Source organism: Centroberyx gerrardi, chromosome 16 (genome assembly GCF_048128805.1).
Source record: "Centroberyx gerrardi isolate f3 chromosome 16, fCenGer3.hap1.cur.20231027, whole genome shotgun sequence".
NCBI classification, from domain to species: Eukaryota; Metazoa; Chordata; class Actinopteri; order Beryciformes; family Berycidae; genus Centroberyx; species Centroberyx gerrardi.
Window position 1 is genome coordinate 27761609 of NC_136012.1, and position 23903 is coordinate 27785511.

At 41.8% G+C, this 23903-nt stretch overlaps 1 protein-coding gene across 1 annotated transcript; it reads right to left on the bottom strand.

Moving 5' to 3' along the window:
* Positions 1-171: 171 nt before the first annotated feature.
* matr3l1.2 (matrin 3-like 1.2) lies at positions 172-23084 on the bottom strand. The gene is made up of 22 exons (XM_078289238.1): positions 23021-23084; positions 20918-21934; positions 20413-20474; positions 20214-20252; positions 19521-19624; positions 17485-17540; positions 14591-14707; positions 13645-13770; positions 13251-13415; positions 11864-11988; positions 10538-10973; positions 9221-9427; positions 8894-8993; positions 8139-8155; positions 7796-7918; positions 6883-7011; positions 6080-6208; positions 5865-5995; positions 5157-5487; positions 4510-4639; positions 3598-3713; positions 172-430 (listed from the first exon to the last, which is right to left on the bottom strand). The coding sequence occupies exons 2-22, from the start codon at positions 21725-21727 to the stop codon at positions 362-364; spliced, it is 3522 nt and encodes a 1173-aa protein (XP_078145364.1). The 5' UTR covers positions 21728-21934; positions 23021-23084; the 3' UTR covers positions 172-361.
* Positions 23085-23903: the final 819 nt, after the last annotated feature.

Consider the following 23903-nt stretch of genomic DNA (forward strand, 5'->3'; position numbering starts at 1 on the left):
TGAACCTGATCACCAAACCAAATCACTTAATTTCAGATTGTACACAGTCTGATGATGCTTATCTTTTCACTTAGTGATGTTTCAGCGTAATTGTTCCCAAATAACGAAGCATCACATTCAAAAAGCCCAAAAGGTCTGGAAACTGGATTTTTCTGCGTTTATTTTTAAAAAAAAAACATAAGTAACACATCAACATGAGATTCAGGCATGAGAAGACTCAGATCCAAACATTCAACGTCCTTTTTCCTTTTAGTGTGAGTGAACTGAAAAACAGCTGATCCAGTCCTGGAGGAAACAGAGAAACTCAAAAAACTAAATCTGGGTTGTTTCCATGCGTTCTGGGTGTTGAACTGACTCGTCGTTACGCAGAAGAAGTCTTTTTCACTTTCTTGCTGCTCTGTGCTTTGGCCTGTTCCTTCTCCAGATGTTTCTGGAAGAGAAGGAACATGAAGGAAGGTTATGTTGCAGCAGGAAAAACACATCCAGGCACTCTTCCCATACAAAAAGTAAAAAGTAGGGCTGTGAATCAATAAAAAAAAATCTACTTATCAATCGCACAATTTGCTGTGATTAATCAATCTTTTTGAAGCTTGTAATCATAGATATTTAAATGTAGAATCACCAAATTAATGTAGAATCAACACAAAGGAAGTTTATTTTAAATCAAACACTATTGTTTAATGGCATCTTTTAATTGAAAACACAGACTCTCTTGTGAACTACAGATCAGTCTATCAGAACCAATTGCGTTTTTTTGTTTTTTTTGTTACGAGTTTAACATTTCAAATGAATAGCAAAAATGAACGCGTTAATTATCACAGCCCTAGTAAAAAGCCTTTATTATTTATTGGTTAACGCATACTAGGGTTGGGCGATATGTCAAAATTTTCCTATCGGCTACCGTCAGCCCAACAACCGGCGATTGCCGATATAGTCGCCGGGTGTCAGAGCGGCTAAGATTGTCACTACAATGTGAATAGCTGGTCCACCTTAAAGGTCAGTCCACCTTAAGTGAGCCTGGTCAGGTTAGCCATTGTCGCTAACTTCGGGGCTAACCCCCTTCACTTTAATGAAAAACTCAACTTCTAGTATGTAACGTTAGCTAACTAGAGAAAATGTCCGCTAGCCGTGATGCTAATTTTCGCTATGTTCAACTCCATTGACTTATGCTAAAAACGTTAGCGATCTAAAAGTCCGCTAGCTGCAACGCTAATTAGTGCCAAATCCCATTTGATTATGCTAAAGTGTTAGTGACTTAAAAACTGGATCTGAAATGGGTTTGTCGCTGCCCGATCTGAGTTGAACATACCGAAAACTAGCATCACGGGCTAGAAGTGTGTGACGGTGAGGTCACACACACGCATATATTTATGTTATATATAACTGGTTCTTCGGATCACGTCGGAAATCAAGTGTGTTTATGTTTATGGTTGTGTTAAACGCCACTCTGGAAGGCGGAGTGAAAAGGCAACTGTGATAGAGAGGGTGGAGACGTGATGTTTCAATACGGGATAACGGCGCCCAACTCCAACAGCCAGTTCCTATTCGCGCACGCTTTGAATTGCGCTTTACAGGTTAATTATTTACCATTAAATTAGCAAAATAAAATGACAAAAATCGCCCAAAAATGGATGGACTCAGCCCATCGCCGATATATTCGTCCTATCGCCCAACCCTAACGCATACACGTTAAAAATGTTTTAAAAGCGTTGATGCGTTGCAGCCAAAACCACGGGTGAATTTTGACGCCAGTAAGGAAGTGGCTGAAAGCAGCAGTTCCTCTAACGTCCGCTAGAGTCCGGCTCCAAAAAGACGCCAAACTCCATGCAAGTCAAAAGACCGCAACCCAACTTCTCACTCAAAATATAGTCAATACATTTTTTCGACAAGAGGTTTTGGTCTCAGTAGCTAGTTTCACTTCTTCTAATGTGTGTCCTTATGGCGATTTTCAAAATAATTTCGTTATTAACGGGATATAACGGTTATAAAACGGGGTTATTTTTCGAGTGATTGACAGGTCGCCGATTCTGGACCAATAGCAGGCGGCGCTGTGGTCAACCCTCAGCTTCGCTCCGGCTCCAAAAAATTTCAACATGGCGGCGCTCGTAAACCCAAACGTTTGGCTTCAAAACGGCCCTTCAGAAACCTGTGGGTGACGTCACACTCACTACTCCATCTGTTTATACAGTCTGTGGCTGCAGCACACAGCCTTCCTCACAGTGCACCTAAACACAGTGATTCTGATGAGCAGCAGTCTTCCTCACAGTGCACCTAAACACAGTGATTCTGATGAGCAGCAGTCTTCCTCACAGTGCACCTAAACACAGTGATTCTGATGAGCAGCAGTCTTCCTCACAGTGCACCTAAACACAGTGATTCTGATGAGCAGCAGTCTTCCTCACAGTGCACCTAAACACAGTGATTCTGATGAGCAGCAGTCTTCCTCACAGTGCACCTAAACACAGTGATTCTGATGAGCAGCAGTCTTCCTCACAGTGCACCTATATAAACTGATTCTGATGAGCAGCAGTCTTCCTCACAGTGCACCTATATAAACTGATTCTGATGAGCAGCAGTCTTCCTCACAGTGCACCTATATAAACTGATTCTGATGAGCAGCAGTCTTCCTCACAGTGCACCTAAACACAGTGATTCTGATGAGCAGCAGTCTTCCTCACAGTGCACCTATATAAACTGATTCTGATGAGCAGCAGTCTTCCTCACAGTGCACCTAAACACAGTGATTCTGATGAGCAGCAGTCTTCCTCACAGTGCACCTATATAAACTGATTCTGATGAGCAGCAGTCTTCCTCACAGTGCACCTAAACACAGTGATTCTGATGAGCAGCAGTCTTCCTCACAGTGCACCTATATAAACTGATTCTGATGAGCAGCAGTCTTCCTCACAGTGCACCTATATAAACTGATTCTGATGAGCAGCAGTCTTCCTCACAGTGCACCTAAACACAGTGATTCTGATGAGCAGCAGACTTCCTCACAGTGCACCTAAACACAGTGATTCTGATGAGCAGCAGTCTTCCTCACAGTGCACCTATATAAACTGATTCTGATGAGCAGCAGTCTTCCTCACAGTGCACCTAAACAGTGATTCTGATGAGCAGCAGTCTTCCTCACAGTGCACCTATATAAACTGATTCTGATGAGCAGCAGTCTTCCTCACAGTGCACCTAAACACAGTGATTCTGATGAGCAGCAGTCTTCCTCACAGTGCACCTATATAAACTGATTCTGATGAGCAGCAGTCTTCCTCACAGTGCACCTAAACACAGTGATTCTGATGAGCAGCAGTCTTCCTCACAGTGCACCTATATAAACTGATTCTGATGAGCAGCAGTCTTCCTCACAGTGCACCTAAACACAGTGATTCTGATGAGCAGCAGTCTTCCTCACAGTGCACCTATATAAACTGATTCTGATGAGCAGCAGTCTTCCTCACAGTGCACCTAAACACAGTGATTCTGATGAGCAGCAGTCTTCCTCACAGTGCACCATATAAACAGTGATTCTGATGAGCAGCAGTCTTCCTCACAGTGCACCTAAACACAGTGATTCTGATGAGCAGCAGTCTTCCTCACCTGCAGCTTGTCATAGTGCGCCTGGCTGCTGCAGTGAACTCTCTTAGCCGTTTCTTCATTGGAGTAAAACAGGAAACAGACTCGGCAGTAATAACCCATCTTCACGTGTTCCACACCTGCAGCGGCGACACGTTTACAGACAGAAACATCAGATGAAACATTTACAGACAGAAACATCAGATGAAACATTTACAGACAGAAACATCAGATGAAACATTTACAGACAGAAACATCAGATAAACTTCATGATCCTGTGGGGAGTCGAGTCGCTGCAGCAGCAAACAGTCTCAGGATACAGCAGGACAGAAGAGAGAGAACAGCACACTGGGGCGACTAACACTAGAATGTACTGAGTCGAAATATGAGAGCAAAGTGTGAAATATGAATAGCAGCAGGTATGTTGTTATTCATATTTCATAAACTTAGTTTCATGTCATGATTTTGCCACTTAATCTTTCGTTTATGTTTTTACTTTTTAACCACTTTCTCCTTTGAACACTTGCTGATTTTTATCTTTTATTTTACTATTCTTGTTTTTATGCCTTTTTATGAAACTCTTTGTAAACTCTGCTTTTAGATAACTACTTCCACTTCTGCTACTACTACTACTACTATTACACCTACTATTACTTCTACTATACCCACTACTACTGCTACTACTATTACTGCTACTATAAGTACTACTATGGATACTGCTGCTACTTCTACTTTTACTATAACTACTACTACTTCTATTGCTACTACTACTACTACTTGAATTTCTGATAGCAGCTCCCTCATATTCATGATAAGCTGTGAATTTGCTTCCCTGTACATTTTCTAACAAAATATTCTATTACAATGTAGAGTTACTAGAGCACAAAACCAACAGAATAAAACAACAGTGTGATGTGTTCAGATCATGTTCCTCACCGATGGGCCTGTTGGGCTCGTAGGGAGCGAGCGGCAGACAGGCGGCGCTGGGTTTGGTGTCGGGGGGCGGAGCCTCCGTCTGTCCGTTCTGACCGGCAGACGCCGCCTCCTCCTTCTCCTGCTTCACCTCCTGCAATTTGCACAATTTTTTTTTTTTAAAAACCTGCTGCAAAACCTTCCATTTTTGTTCACACTGAAAGAGTGTCAATGGTGTGTGTATTTTAATTTTGGTGTATGTTTACAGTCAATTAGTGCTGACACGCTCAGTCAATTAATCATTTTGTTGATCAACAGAAAATTAATCTATTACAATTCTGACAATCGATTCCTCGTTTTAGTCATTTATCAAGTAACAATACCAAACATTTGTTTTTTACAGCTTCATAAATTCTAATATTTGCTGCTTTTCTTTGTTTCATCTCATTATTAAATGAAGACTTTGTGTTTTCTGGCTGCTGGTCAGACTGAGGAAGAAATCTGAAGAATCACTTTGGACTCTGGGAACTGTGATGGACATTTGTCATTATTTTTCACATTTTATAGACTAAATGAATAGTTGATTAATCGAAAAAATAATTGATTGATAATGAAAAAAATTAATAAGCCTATATGAGTGTTTTCATCCTCCTCCTCCATGTGTCACTCACAGCATCGCAGCTCTTCTTGTCCGAGCCGCTCGGCTGATCAGACGCTTCAGGAATCGTCTCCTTCGTCTCTTTCTCTGCCGACTCTTCCTCGCTCTTCTGCTCAGCGCCGGTCGCCTCGCTGCTCTCCTCCTCCTCCTCCTTCACGTCCGTCGTCGTCTTCTCCTCCTCCTTCTCCTCCTCCTCCTCCTCCTCCTCCTCTGCCTCTTCCTCCTCCTCCTCCTTGGCCTTCTTGGTTGGAGGTTCGTCGGTGTGTTTGGAGGATTTGCCCGGCGTTCCGCTGCTGTCTCTCTTCGACGGCTTCTTGTCTTCAGGCAGCGTGGGTCGCCGATGTCTGGACGGACAGACAGAAGTGGCAATTCTTCTCAGCACAAACTAGGCTTAGACAGAAATATTGGTTTGCTGATATTGTCCTTTATTCCAAATTTATTGTAGAATTGATTAATACTACGCTGGCTGTGTATGAGAAGACCTAAACTGATTGACATTTGATCAGAAAGTATGCATCAATATGTTTATTATTTTTATCATCAGGGTTTCACTGGAGAGTTTTAGTGTCCCATGATGGTCTGAATGCAGTTAGTGGGCAGCAGCAGTAGGGAAGGAAACTAACTTCTGTCTCGTAAAACCAAAACTTCACCGGCCACTTTCACTGTTTTAGTAGCCACCCAGATGTTCAGAGCAGAAAAAGTCTCTGGTGTGTTTTCTCACCCATATTTGAGCTGTTTGTACTTCCTGCTGACGTAGACGTTCAGACGCCTCCCTTGGATTTTCGGCGGGCTCACTTTGTAATCTTCGGCCATTTTCTCCGCGTCTTCTGCGTTCTCCATCTCAACGAAACACTGGAAAACACAAACAAACGTCAGCAGAGAATTTTAAAACTTCCCGTCGGCCGTCGCTGGGTAGAAGAGGTTTTGCTGCAGTACCTCTCTCTTGATCCGGTTGAGGAAATACTTCCTCACTTTCCCAAAAGGCTCCGCCAGCTTCAGGACCGTCTCGTCCGAGTATTTGATGTTGGGGATTTGACCGATGTACACGACTCGACTGGAGCCGCACTGCAGGAGAAACACACCGGATTTAACGGATGACAGATTAAATGACAACAATAAGGTCAATAAATATGGAAACGAACCCGTAGGCTCACAACTTCAGAGACAAGACGGTACGAAAACAGGTAGAAATGGTTAAATAGCTAAAAAGAACAAAAAAAACAACAACATAAAAACTAAAAACACAGTTGTAATTTGCCTGGTTTAGGGAGTCGTCATGATGTACTGAGTGTTTCTGTTTTAAGACCGAGGATCACAATAAAAATCTTTGTTGATTTGTTAAAAAATTTCCAATAAACTAGATAATTAATTAGGTGAGGTTATATACAAAAGGTCAACTCTTTCCATGACCAATATATGGAGTTGTGGAAATGCATTCAATTTCAATAAAGAGAATTTTGAATCGTGTTCTATTACACATTTCAGTTTGTGAATAAACTTCGGATGCAGTTACTTGAAAAATCCAAAAAACAAAAATTCATTTTTTCAGTAATTTAGAAAAGCGGCTTATTTTCTCATTGACTCCCATGTATTTTTGAAATTATAACCATGGGGTTTCAACAGGCTTCACTGGCCCAGGGGGCGAGAAACTCACTCAACACATAAAATGTCCAGCTGAAACTTAAAATCATGCCAAAAAAGAAGAGCAGAGGAAGAGCAGAGCAGGCGGGTGTCCTCACCTGGATGGTGGGATAGGTCATGGAGTGGCTGATCCTCACTGATCTGCCGCAGACGGACGCCGTCACGTTACTGTTGTAGAACTTGGCCATCGCTTTGGCTTCGTCTTCTGTAGCAAACTGCAGGTAAGCCTGTTGGGAAAGAAAAACAGAGTGATGCACACCACAAGCAATAAAGTGCAGATCAAGTAGAAAAGGACACACAGACCTCAAAGCCAAAGATGAAGATAAAACTTAATTATACCACAAAGGCTAAACATTAATCTTGTTTCATTTATGTTACTTTCCAACTTTGCCTGGACTAAATATCACCACGGCTGAAGAGTCGCTTTTTTGTGTACTTTTTTAAAGTCTACTATTTTTTAACGTCAGTAATTTTACTTTTACTTTACTTAACCCCATCCATCACAGAACAGATTGTGTCTCTCCATCAGCAGCAGAAACTGGATCAACAGAAACTGGATCAACAGTAAACTGACAAACTGTGGATCCATTCACAGTGAGAAGAGGAATCTGACTTTACTTTGTTTCTGCACTTTATTTTGTCGTTTCTAATGTTTCCAGTGAAAAGAATCTAGTTTGAACTCTGACCTCTCTCCTGTTAGAATCACATGGAAAAGATCACAGCTAACAACGTTCTCTGTTCTAAAGAGGAACTCAGGAACTTTTACTCTGAGGACATTTTAAATCAGACACTTTTTTACTTCTGCTTCAGTAAAATATCAGCAGAGTAACAGTACTTCTACTGCAGCAGGACATTGTAGTACTCGTTCCTCCGCTGCATATCGCTGACTGTACAGAATCTGTCAGCAGCTCTACCTAACACTGGACAGATCTCGGCTGCAGGACCCGAGACGGACAGAGGAATAGCTTTTTAACTAAACTATAAAATGATTGGATATGACGGCCGCTGTACCTCGGGTCTCAGGTCCAGCACCAGGTGTTTCACCACTTCCCCAAACGGCTTGGCGAGCGCCAGCAGCTCGTTCAGGAAGCCGTAGCCTCGCCTGAAGCCCACGACGTTCACCACCCGCATCCCCTGAGGAGAGCAGAGAGACGTAAAAAAAACAACTGGAAAACAACAAGGACAGACTTCACTCTCAGCCGCGATATCTCAGTTCCTGCTCTGATTTTTACACATTTACTACAGCAGTGACACCAGAGACAGCGCTCTTTGTTATGATAAATTGTACGACAGTGGCTGAAATTACCGACTGTATATAAAAGTATTATGTGATACAGAAGTTATAGATACATACCCCTTTCCTGGACTTGTCTGCAGGGAAGAGGGAGACACACACACACGCACACACACACAGGAAAGGATGAGTGTTAGTTGTAAGTTTCATTTTGACAGCAGGTAGAAGCCTCGTTTTGGTTTTTAAAGAAGATGACATCATCATGATCAGGATGGGACATTAACACCAGACACTTTATCCACTTTGTCAGCTAACCAACAATCATGACCAATATCCAGTTCTATTAAAAACAGACTTAAATGTCGATTCTATTAAAAACAAATTTAAACGTCCAATTCTATTAAAAACAGTTCCAGTGCTTGGTACATTTTGGGATTCAACAGCCACTATGGCCAGAAGACAAGTTGAAAGTTTACATTTCAAAAAGTTATATATTGCGTTTGTACAAAAAACTAAATCTTAGTAAATGACTAAGAAAGTCCATATGCTGGGTAAGAAAATGGACATAAAATAAGGCTTCTCTGGTGCATCGATTTCAAATAGGCTTAATTCAAGAATGAAAAAAAGGCAAATCTGCACTCTCATATCTTGATTGATAAAAATAAAAAAATATGAAATACTTTTTAGCGTTTTTACTTTTTTGTAAGTAAATGGCAAAAAAAAATATATCAAAAAACTTGATATTCAATAGTGAGTTTTACTTCCATCCCAGAACTTCTTTATCTCATTTTGGGATGAAGCTGTTCAGTCTGTCCTGATCATGATCATCAGCACCGATCAATCGTCCTGATCGGTTAAACGAGGCGGTGCTTTACCGACGGGATCAGAGTGTTTGGCGTGCGACTCGTCCTCGTCCTCCGCCAGCTCGTCCAGAGTCACAAAGTCCTCCATGTTCTCCAGGAAGTCCTGATCCTCCTGACAGACAGAACACAACACACACTCAGAACAGCAGGATCAGATTTATTTCCACTTCTATAATTCATATTTGTGCCATCATTTCTGTTATGGTTTGTCAAACGATGAGTCCAACAGACATGGATAATGCAACAGTCACTTATCAGCTTTTATTTCCAGATTCTGTAATGTAATGTCTGTGATACCAAAACATATGTCTGGTCTCTCCATGTCGGTAAAGCTCTCACCAGATCTTCAGGTAGATCTCCCTCGTTCATCTCTGAACTGTCTCCCGGCTCGGCGCTCGGTTCGTCTTTAGCCTCCGTTTCCTCAGACGAGGCTTCGGCTTCCGTCGGTCCCGTCTGTCCCTCTGGCCCCGCCCCCTGCTCGGCCTCGCCCTTGGCCCCGCCCACGCCTCCGTCTGCCTCCTCGGTGATGTCATCACCACCCGGAACCTGCATACATTTCGTATATTTTCATTTTCAGACGCAGTTACTTCCAATCAGTTAAATCCCATCAAAAAGTCTGTCTTTCGACAATTAAGAACAGAAGGCTTATTTTCTCATTGGCTCCCATGTATGTTTGAAATTGGAATAGTGGGGTTTCATGTAAATATGCACAAATACATATTTTTCATTTGTTTCTTCTGTCTCAGTATGTTCTACTGCTATTGTTTTGCACCCCCTCGTACAGCTGTAGCTCATTTCTGTCTTTCATGCTTTTCTACATAGCATGTTCTGTGTTTAAATGGTCGGTTATGTTATTTTTAAACAGGTTCATCCAGTATGGGTTTCTGAAGGCAAATAATGATAATTTTGGACTGAAACTGCCAATAGCCGATATTCATCGCTGGTTTCAAGCCAAAAAATTTGTATTCTGTGTTTCCCAAGAATTATATTGTCGTCAAGAGTGGAAAGCATCTGAAATATCACGGGACATTGAAACTCTCCAATGAAACTCAGGATAATAATAATTATTATAATAAGTAGAATATTTGCATACTTGTGTGGAATCCAATCAAAATGTCTCAGAATCAGTTCAGGTTCAGTTCTCCCCATACACAACCAGTGTAGTGTTGATCAACTCTACAATAAATGTGGAATCAATCAAACTGCATCATATCATCAGATTAGAGGTGGATGATAATGACTGGCCCAGATCTGATTTTTATTAAAAGGCCAATATCAGCCCAATATATTGACAAACCGTTCTATTAAACCTAACCCCAGTTCAAATAACTTCCATTTGCTGTATTCTTATTTATATTCTATTTTTCTTTGCTGTATCTTATAACATTTTGCTGCAGAAACATCCCAAGCGGATCATTACAGTTTTATCTTGTACCAATTGCATCGGATCAATCATTTATCTTCCCCACTCATTGGTTGTTACTTATGATCTGGATTATTTATTGTTAGCTTGGTATTTTATTTTCCTGTTGTTTTTAGTTATCTTATGTTTTATTTTATTTGTTGTCTTCTGTTTTTTGTGAAGCACTTTGAAAAGGTGCTATATAGATAAAGTTTATTATTATTATTCTATTGTTATCGTCATCTTTTCCTCACCTTCTCCGGAGCGCGGGACTCCTGGACCGGCTCAGTGGCGGACTCTGCTGGCTCCGCCTCCTCCGCCGGCGTCGAGGCTCGGTCCTCCTCCTTCCCCTCCTCGTCTCCGTCTGTTCCCTGCTCCTCCTCCTCCTCCTGCTCCTCCTCCTCCACCTGCATCTCCTCCTCCTCCTCCTCTTCCTCTCCTCCGTCCTCTCCCTCCATCACCCCGGCCACCTCCTCCTCTGACCCCGGCTTCTCCTCCGCCGCGGGCTTGGCCTCCTCCTTCTTCTTCTCCTCCTTGGTCTTGGCGCTGGAGGAGGAGGTGGATTTGGAGGCGGAGCTCTTGGAGGAGGATTTGGTTCCTGAGCTGGAGGAGGAGGAGGCAGTCGCTCCGCTGCTCCTCCGCCCGCGGCTGTTTCCTCCAAAATTGCCCTGGCCCAGTCTGCGGCTCACACTGAAACACATTTATTCACTTATTCATTTGTGTCATGGCTTGTACATTACATTACACTGATGGTTAACTTTGGTTGAACCCCGAAATCCGGTCGGAGGAAACTTACACCGATGGAATGAAGAAAGTAATAAGTTAATCAATAAAAAAAAGTGGGAGACAGGACTTTGACAAAGCAGATTTTGCCAATATATAAAAAAACAAGTCTCTTTTTTTTTTGCCTATTTACAATTATTGGTAAACTTATTATTTTCTTCATTCCATCAGCATAAGTTTCCTCCGACTGGATTTCAGCATTTCATTTTTTTTCAACATTTCATTTTTTTTCTAATATATTGCCAGAATTTGCTTTGTTTGCGTTTGTTCACATTATAACAATATATCTAAATGGCAGTGTAAGATGTGCAAGTCCTACATACCAATACTGAACAACAATATTTATATATATATAAATATTATATATATTTCTACATGAGACATTTTTTTTTGTGAATTGCCAAATTTTTCGACTCCTGGATATTATTAAACTCATTTTCCAGGCTTGAGTTGAAAACCTGCTATCATGTTAGCCTGTTCTCATGTTGACTGAAACTATGAAGCTGTATTATTATTATTATTGTACAGTATGCATTTTATTTTAATAGGTGATTCCACTTCTACCATGAGATTTAATTGCATGTTGAAATAACTGCTGTCTTCTGTGTTTTTAAGCTGCAAAATAAATCAATGACATTAAAGTTAGATAATCTTGTTTCCTCTCTGTTTGTTTTGTTCTCTCTCTTCACTACTCGTTTCTCTGCTCAGTTGTACCTACCAGGCATTAATATTGCATTAACTTGGTGAATAACGGTGATGTGGATTCTCTGGGGCGTTTCCTGAAGCTCTGTACTCACTTGAGAGTCTTGTACTTGGTGCAGATGTTGAGGCGGATCGGCCGGCCTTTGATGGTGAGCGGGTTCACGGTGTAATACTTCACCAGCATCTCCGCGTCCTCCGGGGTTCCCAGCTGGACGAACGCCTGGATGAGACAGACAGGAGCAGAGTGAGGAAACGTTTGGCTGCTTTTCAAGGGAGCAGAGTGAAGTGAAAGCGTATTAATTATCCTCCAGAGGGCTCTCTCCTGCTCCTGTGGTGGAGAAATTGGTCTCTCTCCTCTTCTACGATGGATTTCTCCCTGTATGATTGTTGACTGGTGCAAAATGACGGCTCTAGAAAGAAGCCCTCGCTCTTTGATTCTGAGGGACTGACACCAAAACCTGACGTTTACCGCTGAGGTTTTACATCCTGAAACATTTGTGTTTTGGGGTGGATTTTTCTTTAATGATTCCTGTGGAGAAGTTTGGTATTTTCAGCCTCTGATGTCAGTAAAGTCGAGGTGTTTGTGTCGCGGTACAAATGTGTATTTACAGTTCAATGGGTTTGTATTGTTTCAACACAGATTTAGTTTCATTTACACTTTATTTAATACGGCAGGCCAATTCAGAAGGATGCAGAATAACTGAATACTGAAAGGGAGTCAGAGATGTGACACGGTTAATACAATATTCACAGTTTTAGTAATCTTTGCAAACAAAACAGGTTATAACAATATACAGTCCCAAGTCAGTCTCATGTCTTGAGGCACAAGTCTCAAGTCAAGTCTCAAGTCTAAATGTAGAACACCAACATCAAGTCAGAACAAATCAAGAGTCCAGTATCAATTTAATATCTTAAAGAAAACTAAATATCTAGGACTTTTCAATGCAATATGGTTTTAATAGGATAAAAACTTGGTAAGAGCATCATGAGTTTGATTTCTATAATCAGTTTCAACTTCAATAAATTCAATCATTCCATACAAATTCAGAAAACAGAATTTAAATTCAGTCGTCTGCTGGAACAAATCTCATCACTTTCAATCTAAGTCATTTACACAAACACAAGATCTCAAGTCAAGACTTTAGAAACCTTTTCAAGTCATCAAAGTACAAGTCAGAGTCAAGTCCCAAGTCAGCAGAACCCAAGTCAAGTCAAGTCTCAAGTCTTCTCTTCATGCATCAAGTCAAGTCTCAAGCAATTAAAGTCATGTGACTCGAGTCCCCACCTCTGACAATTAAATAGTAAAAGATTTGAAAATAGTGCAGGGAAGGGAACAGGAACCTACTTTACAAATAAAAGGTTGTGTGTCCAAAATCATCCGTGGAAAAGAAAACTATTCCCAAATAATGACAGGAATCTCAAATCTCTAGAACACATTAAAGCAGGAATACTTGAAAAAAAACCTCCTCCATCTCCGTTTACCTCGTCGGTTAAGAACAGGTGTTTCTCCACGGTGCCGAAGCGCCCGGCGACGGTCAGCAGCTCCATCTTCTTCTCTTCCTCCCTCGGCAGGTTGGAGAAGAATATCACCTGGCTGCCGCGACCTTTGACCTCCCTGCTGGGTCTGTTTCCCAACCGGTCCTCTTTCTGCAGGCGAAAAACAACACAGAACACATCAGACACATCCAAGACCAGGAGTTTTTATATTTGTATCTTTAACTTCTACAAATTGCGGCTTTGCATAAGAGCAAGACAGAGTGAAACTGATAAAAATGACTTCACTATCTTCATCTTCACTTTCTCCTCTTTAGCTGTTGCTTATTCTGACGGCTTTTATGACGCCATTTTCTAGCGGCGGTGCAGCCGGCATCTTTACCTCGATCACCATCAGCTCCTTGGACAGGTAGAAGGTGACCGGCTTGCCGTACATGGAGGCCGGGTGCTGCTGGTAGTAGTTCACCATGTCCAAAGCCTCCTGGTGCGTGTCCATCTCCAGGAACGCCTGACAGCAGAAGAAGAAGAAAAAACCCGTTAACGTCACTACACATCCGTTCAACAGGCAGAAAATTCACTTTGTATTTGGTGTTAAATTCAGAGTGTAAATGTCACACAGTTTCACTCCAAAATGACAGTCCATCATCAGAGAAATGTGACACCTACTCTAATAAAATGAACATGATGAATATTGAATATTAATAGATTTTTCTTTACTGTATCCTATTGCTATTTCCTGATATAACATCCCAATTTCCCTACAGGGATCAATAACATTTGATTTTATTTGAATTTCAAATGTGCACGGAATTAGTGGAATGCAAATGGGACAGTGACATCTAGGGATGCACCGATATGCTTTTCAGAGGGCGATACTGTTATATACCGATATTTCTATCTATATCGGCCGATACAGACACAGATATGTATTTTTGTAAGAATCTGAGTACAAATGCAGGTACAAAACAGGTTAAGCTTTTCACACATTCCTATCTTAACTGTTTTTTAAACAAAAGACCATGTTAGTTTTATTCTGTTGCTAATTTGACAGCATCATATGATAAATATGATTATATGCAATGCTATGGACAAATACATAGATTCATATACAATGCATCCTAGACAACTCCACAATCCGCAAAATATTGGCAGTTCAAATCATATCGGGCCGATACTGACATCGCTTTTTAAAGCCAATATCGGTCGATACCGATATTGGCTTATTGGCTTATTGGCGATATACCAGTGTATCCCTAACATTGTTTCCATGGTTTAAAGTTGAATTTGACCCGGTGCAGAGAAACACAGATGATACGTGGCTGCAGTACCTTGTTCTTGAGCACCAGATGCTCCCTCAGGCAGCCGAACGGCTCGCTGAAGGAGAACAGACTCTTGTTGCTGAGCGGCTTCCTGTCGTATTTCGCCACGACGACTCTGCTTCTCAGCTGAGGAGGAAAACACAGTTCGGTTCAGCTGCTGTTTTATCCACAGTGTGTTTCAAAACCCACCGGACACGTTCACTATTTCACCGGCCGAACAGGACTGAAGGAAGAGCAAAGTCCTGTTCGCACGGGACTAGTATGACATGGGGACCTCATGTAATTAATGCATTACCCCCCGACCTCTGTGTTTCGGCAAACGCATTCACACGGATAATGACATTCGTGGAAAGAGTTCCCCCGGATACAACTGAATAAGATTTTACACTTGGTCCCTTGTTGATTAAGCGAAGCAAAACTTTAAAAAAAACAAACCCATCAAAACCTTCCTCTATAGATTACACTACTGCCTCCACAGAAATCGTGAATCAAGCAGAAGGAAAAAAAATGTGTTAAACAAATTACCTCTGAAATTAACCAGAGTTCAATTAGAGTTCAATTCAATACGGAAGGTAATTTGTGCCGACATCTTAAATTTACAAATCAAAGATGACGGCAGATTGACTCGGGTTGAAGTCACAGATGATCTCTGCAATTATTACAAATCACTGGACGTCTCAGGTGATATCAGTCACATGTCAACAGGGCTTAACTTACCAACCACAGACAAACATTTAAAACATTTTGATTGGTGGCAGATGAACATGCCTACCCTGATTTTCCCTTCATTAAATAGTCCTGCCTAGAAAGAAAACTACTTTGTTTTAAAACTGGGGAACACAAAGAGCGATTTATCCTTGATGATTATAAATATATGAAGAGACATGTCTTTAATGATCAAATAAACTAAACCAAGCAACACTGTCAAACTAGAGCTTAACAATAAATTGTGTTTGATCACAATTGCAGTTGCCACAATTGATAACTGTAAATTTTGTCCATAAAGAATCGTTTGGTTTAATTGTATTTTGTTTAGAACGACCTTTGAGGCTGAAAACAGCCACGGTGATATAAACTACAAAAAGTGTGATAAAATAATTTGGTTGCCCAAATAAGCGGCTAATAATTGTGCTTAATAATCGCGATCGCAATATCTATCAAAATGATCTGGATTATCATTTTAGTCGTAAATGTGCAGCCTTATGCCAAAGAACAGACAAGTTTCAATACTGGATCTTCAATCAGAAACCAGAGCAGCAGCACCAACAGCCAGTGATTTGCAGATAAATGATTTTAGTGTCGACTGATTGCTTTAGAGACAGGAAATGTTGCTTCAGTTATGAGCCTTCATGAATATTTCAACAGACAGGATCCAGGTAAAGTAAAAGTGATGCTAAAATAAGTGCAGATCTGACAAAGACAGAAATACAATGAATCCAACTGATTAATAATAAATATAATTATATATTCATTTATTAATACCAAGGGCGGATATTTCATTTCACTGTTGGGGGGGACAATAAACAGAAAAATTTCTCAAGAGCAATTCCTGAAGGGGACACCAAAGGTGCCGCCAAAAGTACTGTTGTATTAAATGTATATAGAGGTCCATTATGAAACATTTCCATAAGCACTTCATTCCTTTCTTATGAAGATTTTATCAAATTGCCTTTGATATTACTGGGGTCTTTCTACTTGGCGTTTCGGTGCACTGAAAAATGATCGGATGTCTGTTTTTCTTTTCTCTGCCATTTTAACTGACCTGGCTGGCTGACAAATAGACACACACACACACACACACACACACACACACACACACACACACAGCATGCAGGTTATTTACAGTAGTAGGTGAGATGCAACACCCATTAACTGAACTAAAGCTAATATATGCCTAATTAGATTTTGTTTTCCCGAAAAAGCAGATCTCTAATGTTTTGCTGTCAATGTGTAAAAGTCCAGAACGCTATGAAGCCTGCCAGAAACGTACTTATATTTAACATAATGTTTGTTGTAATTATGTCTTTTTTATTAATTAAGTCTTCATTTATTTCCAAAATTATGAACAAAATAACATAGTGGCAGCCATTTTACATGCAGTAAGAAAAAAATAATATACTTAGAACCTAATTACATAGGGTAAGTTAATCTTAAATATTATATTATAGAAATATTACTGTTACCATCTACAAAAGATAAAGTATTTTGGTATGAAATCCCGCATTTTAATTTAACCAACTATCCTGTATCATAAATACATGTCTGGCATTTGTAACAAACCAAACCGCTTGAAAATCGGTCGAAAATTCAGCGAGTTATGAGGATTTTAATTGTGGATAGACCTCCTGCCTCCATACACACACATGCATGAGGAGACGCGGCTCCGTACCAACACGCTGACGCACAAGATTCAACCGCGAGGTAACGGAACAAAATGTAGTCTGATTACAATTGTGAATGTGTTTTATTCTATTGAGTGGTAGAAGTAAAGAAAAATGTCTGACACATCCTTTGTTTTAAGTTAACCTCAGCTACTTACTGGAGGTCAGCCACCACTGACACACTTCCAGAGATCCTCCACACACACTCGTACCGAGGGCTAATGTGTGTGTGTGTGTGGGGGTTCGGGGAGGCAGGTAGGCAGTGGACCAAACCACTGTGAGGCGTATGAGAGAGGGACTCAATCTTTCGAAACTTAAAAACGCATTGTTTTGCGTCTATAATTAGCACAAGTGCTTTCAATGCATATTATTATATTATTTAAAATTATATAGTTATGTTTACAATGATATATTGAGGGGGACAACTCTCTGTTAGTCCCAGGAAGGGGGGGTCCGGACCCCCCTGTCCCCCCCGTGATTTCCGCCCCTGATTAATACAGTAACAGAAGCTCAGTGCCTGACCTTGGGTCCAGAGTGAGACTGGTTCTTTCCGGACAGACCGGGACCTCCACCGCCTCCTGGGACACAAACATACATATTATATTATGTTAGAACAGGATTCAAAACATCACATGCATTCAGATTCTGATTCAGAGAAAGCTTTACAGGCATGAATCAAGCAGTACTGAGAGTTGCCAAAGCATATTACAATAGTACAGGATAAAATAAGGTACAATACAGATGAATATGGCACAATAAAGAACAGGCAAATTCTGTAATTATATGAACTCTATTTTTTGTTCATATGATAAATATGATTATATGCAAATAGGGGTGTCACGATTTCGATTCTAAATCGAAAATCGATCTAAATGAGCGTTCGAATTCGACCTTCGAAATCACAAGCAGGTTCGCGATTCTCCCAGTATTTTTTTTCTCTCCACCCCGGCCTACTTGCACGCATCTGAAGAAAAAAAAAACATTTCAATGACGATACAGCGTAGCTGCTAGAGAGCGCCCGTCATTTTTAAATCGTTTAAAATGTACCAAAAACTGAAAATCAAGTTATCAGCTTTGTTTTATATATACTACAAGTTGTCATCGATGAACCGGAACCGGAAAATACTGTAAATCTGGTGACACTGAGACGTTTGATTTTCCCCGGGTTTAGTCGTCCTCCACCGGTAAAAATGGCTTCGCCGGCTAAGCGTCACGCTTTTAAAACCTTCTGGAAGCTGTCAGATTGTGCTGTGAGACGGAACCTGACCCGCCGTATGTAGTGGAAAGTTACGAAGACATTGTGAGTTGAAGTCTTTTGATCGAAATCTCTTGTTCTTGCTCGATAAAACAAGACACAAGATCACCTTCACTAAACAGCGGGACCTGCCTGCTCTCACCGCCGGAGACGGACGCTGTTTTCCGGGAGGCGGTGCGCCGAAGAGTCGGTAGGAGGACTGGCCGGGCTGCGGCGACTTTTATCCATATAAGTTTGGCGACTATTATTGTCTGATCTTATTACTGTGTGGGCTGAAGCGCTGGAGGTTTTGTATGTATTTTGAAAGCTTATCGTTAGCCAAGATAGGAAGGATCTGTTTTGTTGTCATACTGTGAATGTTGACACTGAAGTAGGACGCACTGAATCGCCTTGCCATGTATTTGGTACCAAATTAAAGGGAAAGTTGTGTTTTTTTAAATGGAAAAACTTTGAAAAAATTTGACCATGTGGCCTTAGTGTGGTACATTCCAAAAAAAAATATGGCCGTTATATCACACTTGATACCATCTTTTTAAAGAAGAATTTGAAAATGTAAATGACAGTCAGGGCATAAAACCAATGATCTGTTGATCTTTACAAATCAAGACTCGATAGTCTAACAATGGCATAGCCGTCAGTGCTGAAAAAAAAAAATTAAATCAAATCGAATCGTGACCTTAAAATCTAAAGTCAAATCGAATCGTGAATTTGGAGAATTGTGACACCCCTATATGCAATGCATCCTAGACATGTTAGTCACTAATTATCACAATGAAACTTTTCTTTCTTCTCGCCTCTGTTCTCTCCTTTCACAAGCACTGATTAGATTATGGAAACCCAGGACATGCTGACCAGGTTTTACTGTCCTGGACTGAGCCGAGTCTTTCACCTGGTTCATGTTTGTTTCAGAAACGAACATGACAGAGTGTCCGCAGTCAAAATGATGCGATTATGACCAAAAACGACTTTGGTGACATTTTGTGAAATTCCCTGATATTCCCTGACTTCCCCAGAGAATTTAATAGATGACTTTCCCTGTCTGGAAAACACAGCTCAATATTCCATGATACTCCACAACTCTGCTAACAGCCAGAATCCAGAAATTCAGAAACCATATTTGACTCCCAGAAAACAAACTAACATCAGTACTTCAGCATAATGACAGCAAAACAAACCACAGGTTAATTACAAGTTTCTAGAATGAGTTTCCAGTTTTGTCTTCAGTTGTTCTGAAGATTAGGGACCCTGATGGCAAATAATCTGATCAGAGGAACATAAATATGACCCAGCTGGCCTCCCTTACCCCAGCTGGAGGGCATGCCGCCTGCTGACTGGCCTGGAGCCATGGGTGCCGGTCCCAGCAGCCCCGCCGACAGGTTGGGTGTCTCCAGGAGATGAGACCCCCCGCTGGGAGACAAGACAAACTGTTAATCTCTCAGTTTATTATTTATTTACCCTTTATTTAACCAGGGAAGTCACACTGAGATTTACATCTCTTTTTCAGCATACACCGTTTCACAATTCTAAAACAAAATAAAAGACAACAAAACACTTATAGGAAATAATTTGGAGAAACACTAGCACTAACAATACCACTGGTGTGAGATAGAGGCGACCAATCGTCTCCACCATGCTCTCATTGGTTCACCTTAATTATACCAAGGTAAAACAAATAATTTGACATTTAAAGAGAAACTAAACCCCAAACCTAAATCTGTGTAAAGCCTGACATCTAAAGGTAAAAAGCATGCTGCTGAAATAGCCATCTGCTATTGGCTGGTCTTTAGTGCCAGATGATGATGTCACCATCTGTGGTACTCTATAGAAGATGACATCATCACCTGAAACCAAAGATCCGGCAATAGCAGATGGCAATTTCAGTAGCATGCTTTTTACCTTTAGATGTCAGGCTTTACACAGGTTTGGGTTTGATATTAAGTTACTCATTAAAGACAAGGTGTAGTCAGATCAGTGTGTGTGTGTGTGTGTGCCTTACCCTCTGCTGGAGGCCATACCAGGGTCCCAGTCTGGATACCTAAACACAGCAGGAGAACATTTACCAACGGTGTCACTTCCTCCTTTCCTCCTGATACTGAATCTTAACATGAATATTTCTCTCCATTCGAAAAAGTACGCATTTATTTACCGTAACACCACGACACTTCAAACTGTATCAGTGTGTTTCAGTGACTTACATCTCCAGCAGCAGCCTTCGGTTCTCAGCATGGCGAAGCCCATTTGTGTGTTGGTTCCACTCCTAAATTAACAAACAGAAGATTACTGAAGCTGCACAGATGGTTTTTCCCAGGACTGAATCATATAGGAATTACAGGAATTAACCCCCAAAACTAGTTTTCAAAGCATTCCATCTATAATTGTTAGATGTTAAAGATATTTGGCTGATTGAAAGCTTAAGAGATCCATCTCTATGTGTATATTCCTGAAGCATTTGAGTTGTATGTGTAAGAAAATGAAGACATAGACTAGAAGAAGATATAAAACAGGTCAATTAAATGGTGCAAATTGGATTTCCAGTCAATGGAGAACATGAGGGAAGATTACAAATGCACCTGGACTGAAGTGGACTGAAGACAAAACAAGAGCTGAGCTCAAGTGTCTGGATTGGAATCAATGAATGGGAACATTTACAACAAGTTAGTCCAAGAGGAAAAGGAGGGAAGGAGTTTGGACGGTACTCACCATGGTGGAATGTACATCAAAGTCACAAAGAGAGCAGACATGGGGGAACATGGGGGGCATGACTCCCAAGAAGTCTTGGACTTTTCCGTGTGACGGGGAGCCCATCCTCCTCTGCATAAAGACAGGGTCGGACGGCGAGGGCCCCATGCCGAGCCCACCGTAGGAATCGCGGTGGGAAAGCTCCGAATACTGCCGCTCTCTGCTCCCGCTGCCGCCGCCGCTGTTGTTGCCGTAATCTAAATTGTACCCCCGGGCCGAGGAGACGTCCTGCATGGAACCGTAACCGAAGTCCGAGGGGTGCTGGGCTCGGGCCGAAGCTTGCCCCATGGAAGGACCGCCCATTCTCCCCATGTGCATGTCGTCCCAGTCTTCCCTGCCGCCTCGGTAGGACGTTTCGGAGGACATGGAAGGCAGATCCCGGGGGTTGGCCGCCATGCGCCGCTCTCCTGCGTCCCCCTTGCGGCTCTTCAGCTGCATGAGGATGTGAGGCAGCGTCTCCACGCTGATGTTCTCTTCGGGGATCTGAGCCAGAGCGTCCAGGTCGGCAGGCGACAGCCCCAAGCTGGCGAACAGCTTCATAGTGCTGCCAAGATGGCTACCGCCGCCACGCCGGGACATCTGGGAGCCGCAGTCCTGGCCATCCACGCCACCGCCGACCCCCATGCCTGAAACCATGCCCCCCATCGGTCGGCCGGCGGGGCCGGACCGCTGTTCGCTCATGCTGAAGTTCAAGGTCTCTGCGGCGGCCAGGAGCCCGCGACCCACAGCAAAGCCTTTCTGACCGCCGTCTGATTGGTTCTTCTGAGACATTGCGTCACAAGCTGGATCTGCTCTCTGGCCTCAAAACGTCTCAGATGACTCAAGATACGGATTAAAGCAGGCGGCAAAAAAATGTCTATTTTTCTAAAGGATTGGGGGGAAGATTGATTTCTTCTGTCAGGTGAATTTGAAAAGAGTGAAATCAGTCTAAGTCAAGGGGAACTGCTCCTCTCCTCAGGGGGAAATGTCTTATTTCTGCTGAAACACAATGAGGTTGGGACATTCTTGAAATGCTGCCTCCACAAAGAAAACAGAGGCAAATGGAGAGGCAACAGCACTGATCCACAGCAAACGGAAGAAAATGACCATAATTCAAAAATAAGTCAACTGAATAGACTTAGGCCTAGACTTATTACAAAGGGAACATGAGAGGCAATTTAAAAGCACTGAAAAGAAGGGTAGAAAAGGAGACAGTGACAGAAAGAGACACAGGCTAAAGACTCAGAATCACCTCAGACAAGGAGGAAGAAGATGCAAAATGAACTGTAGGACATTGATGTGACCGGAAGGTGATGGATCATAACTGAAACCATCCTCACTCAGAAAGAACAACTCTTGAAATCAATGTCAGTGTCAAATATCGGGACGAAATATGAATTGTAGAATATGCCAATATATGAATCACTCTGTGAAAAGGTAATGGGCTGACAGACGCCTTGATAGAGACGTGAAGGAAGCCAAATGTGTCCAATTGCACTGAGAGAAGTGGAGGCCTTGACAGTAACAGATTGGGTCTGACCTGATTTCAACCTATTCTGCAGGCTGTCAGCTTGTGATTTGCATGAAAGAAACCCTGCTTATCTAAACTGAGATTTGGACAATACACCGGTATCTGGTAAATGAATATCTAGAGAAGCTCCAATGTGGTGCAAATTGTGCTTTAAGTTTTGAATCGAGGATACATGCAATGCGGCCTATACTGTGCAAGCAGCTAAGCTAATGCTTAGCTAGCTAATGTTGCACGAGTTTAATGTTTCTTAACCTACTGCAAAACATTCAAATTAAGCACAAACGTATTATCCATACGTGAAGCCGTACAACTACGAACTGATGACAAAATTACCGAAAAAGTAAAATTATACTAACGCTAATCTAGAAGCTAACTTATCTCGACTAGTTATGGCATTAGCCTGCTGGTAATGCTAGTCGCTACTCGCTAGCTAACGTTGTCTGGTAATTTAGCTCAAAACTATTCACCCTGCAGTCAGTAATAGCTGTGCAACGTTATTTTATTTATTCTAGTTTATGTTATATAACTATATCATAAAACAATTGCACTCTTACCTTAGCTTTCGTATGTGTAGTTAGTTTGCTAAACTAGCCAGCACGTACTGCGGTGGCACCAGTGAGGCACCGAGGCAAGAGTAACGGAGTACCGCGGTTTGTTGTCTGCGGCAGCACGGGCTGGTGGAGCTTTTTATGTTTTGTGTCATATCATGTCTGTCTTGTGCTCTGGAGTTTGCTGCTTGGATGCTTATCCACTATGGAACACACAAAGTTTCAACGTGGACCTTGAATATTTATGATCTTTGCGCCACATTTAATTAACAAACGTTTAAAGGGTTACGGGTTCCGCTTACTCGCTATCAACGGTAGAACAAATCGAGCGCACATAGATGAGCCAGCTGCTACGGGGCGGGCCGGCGGTGGGACGGGACCTGGAGGGGACTGGAGTCAGGCTGCCTTCAAGGGCTCCTCGGTTAAACAAGTAACACAAAGAATGAAAATAGAAATAAATAAATTATATTCTTTTTTTACCATCAGTGGTTCACACAGCTTCCATGCTTTCCACCCCTACATGTCACATCTCAGCAATTCGGGTACGGGGGAGTCAATTGACTAAATTCTACCCAAAACTCAAGATATACTATTATTGTGTCAATGTGGTCCCGAATGCGCCCTGATGTGATTTTGGATTTTTTTTAATGGCTTCCAAATAGATTGTAGTGATAAACACTGCAAGATAAAATGTGTCACACTTAGGTACGGTAAGTCCCACACATTGTCATACCCAAATGACGCTCATACTCGGGTATCATGGAAAATCCCAAATTTCCCCGTCCTGCTGTATTTGCCACTTTGTTTTGGTCTTTCATGTGCGTTACATCATAATTACGACATTACGGACAGCACTTTAAGGCAGCAATCCGATATAACCAATCGCATG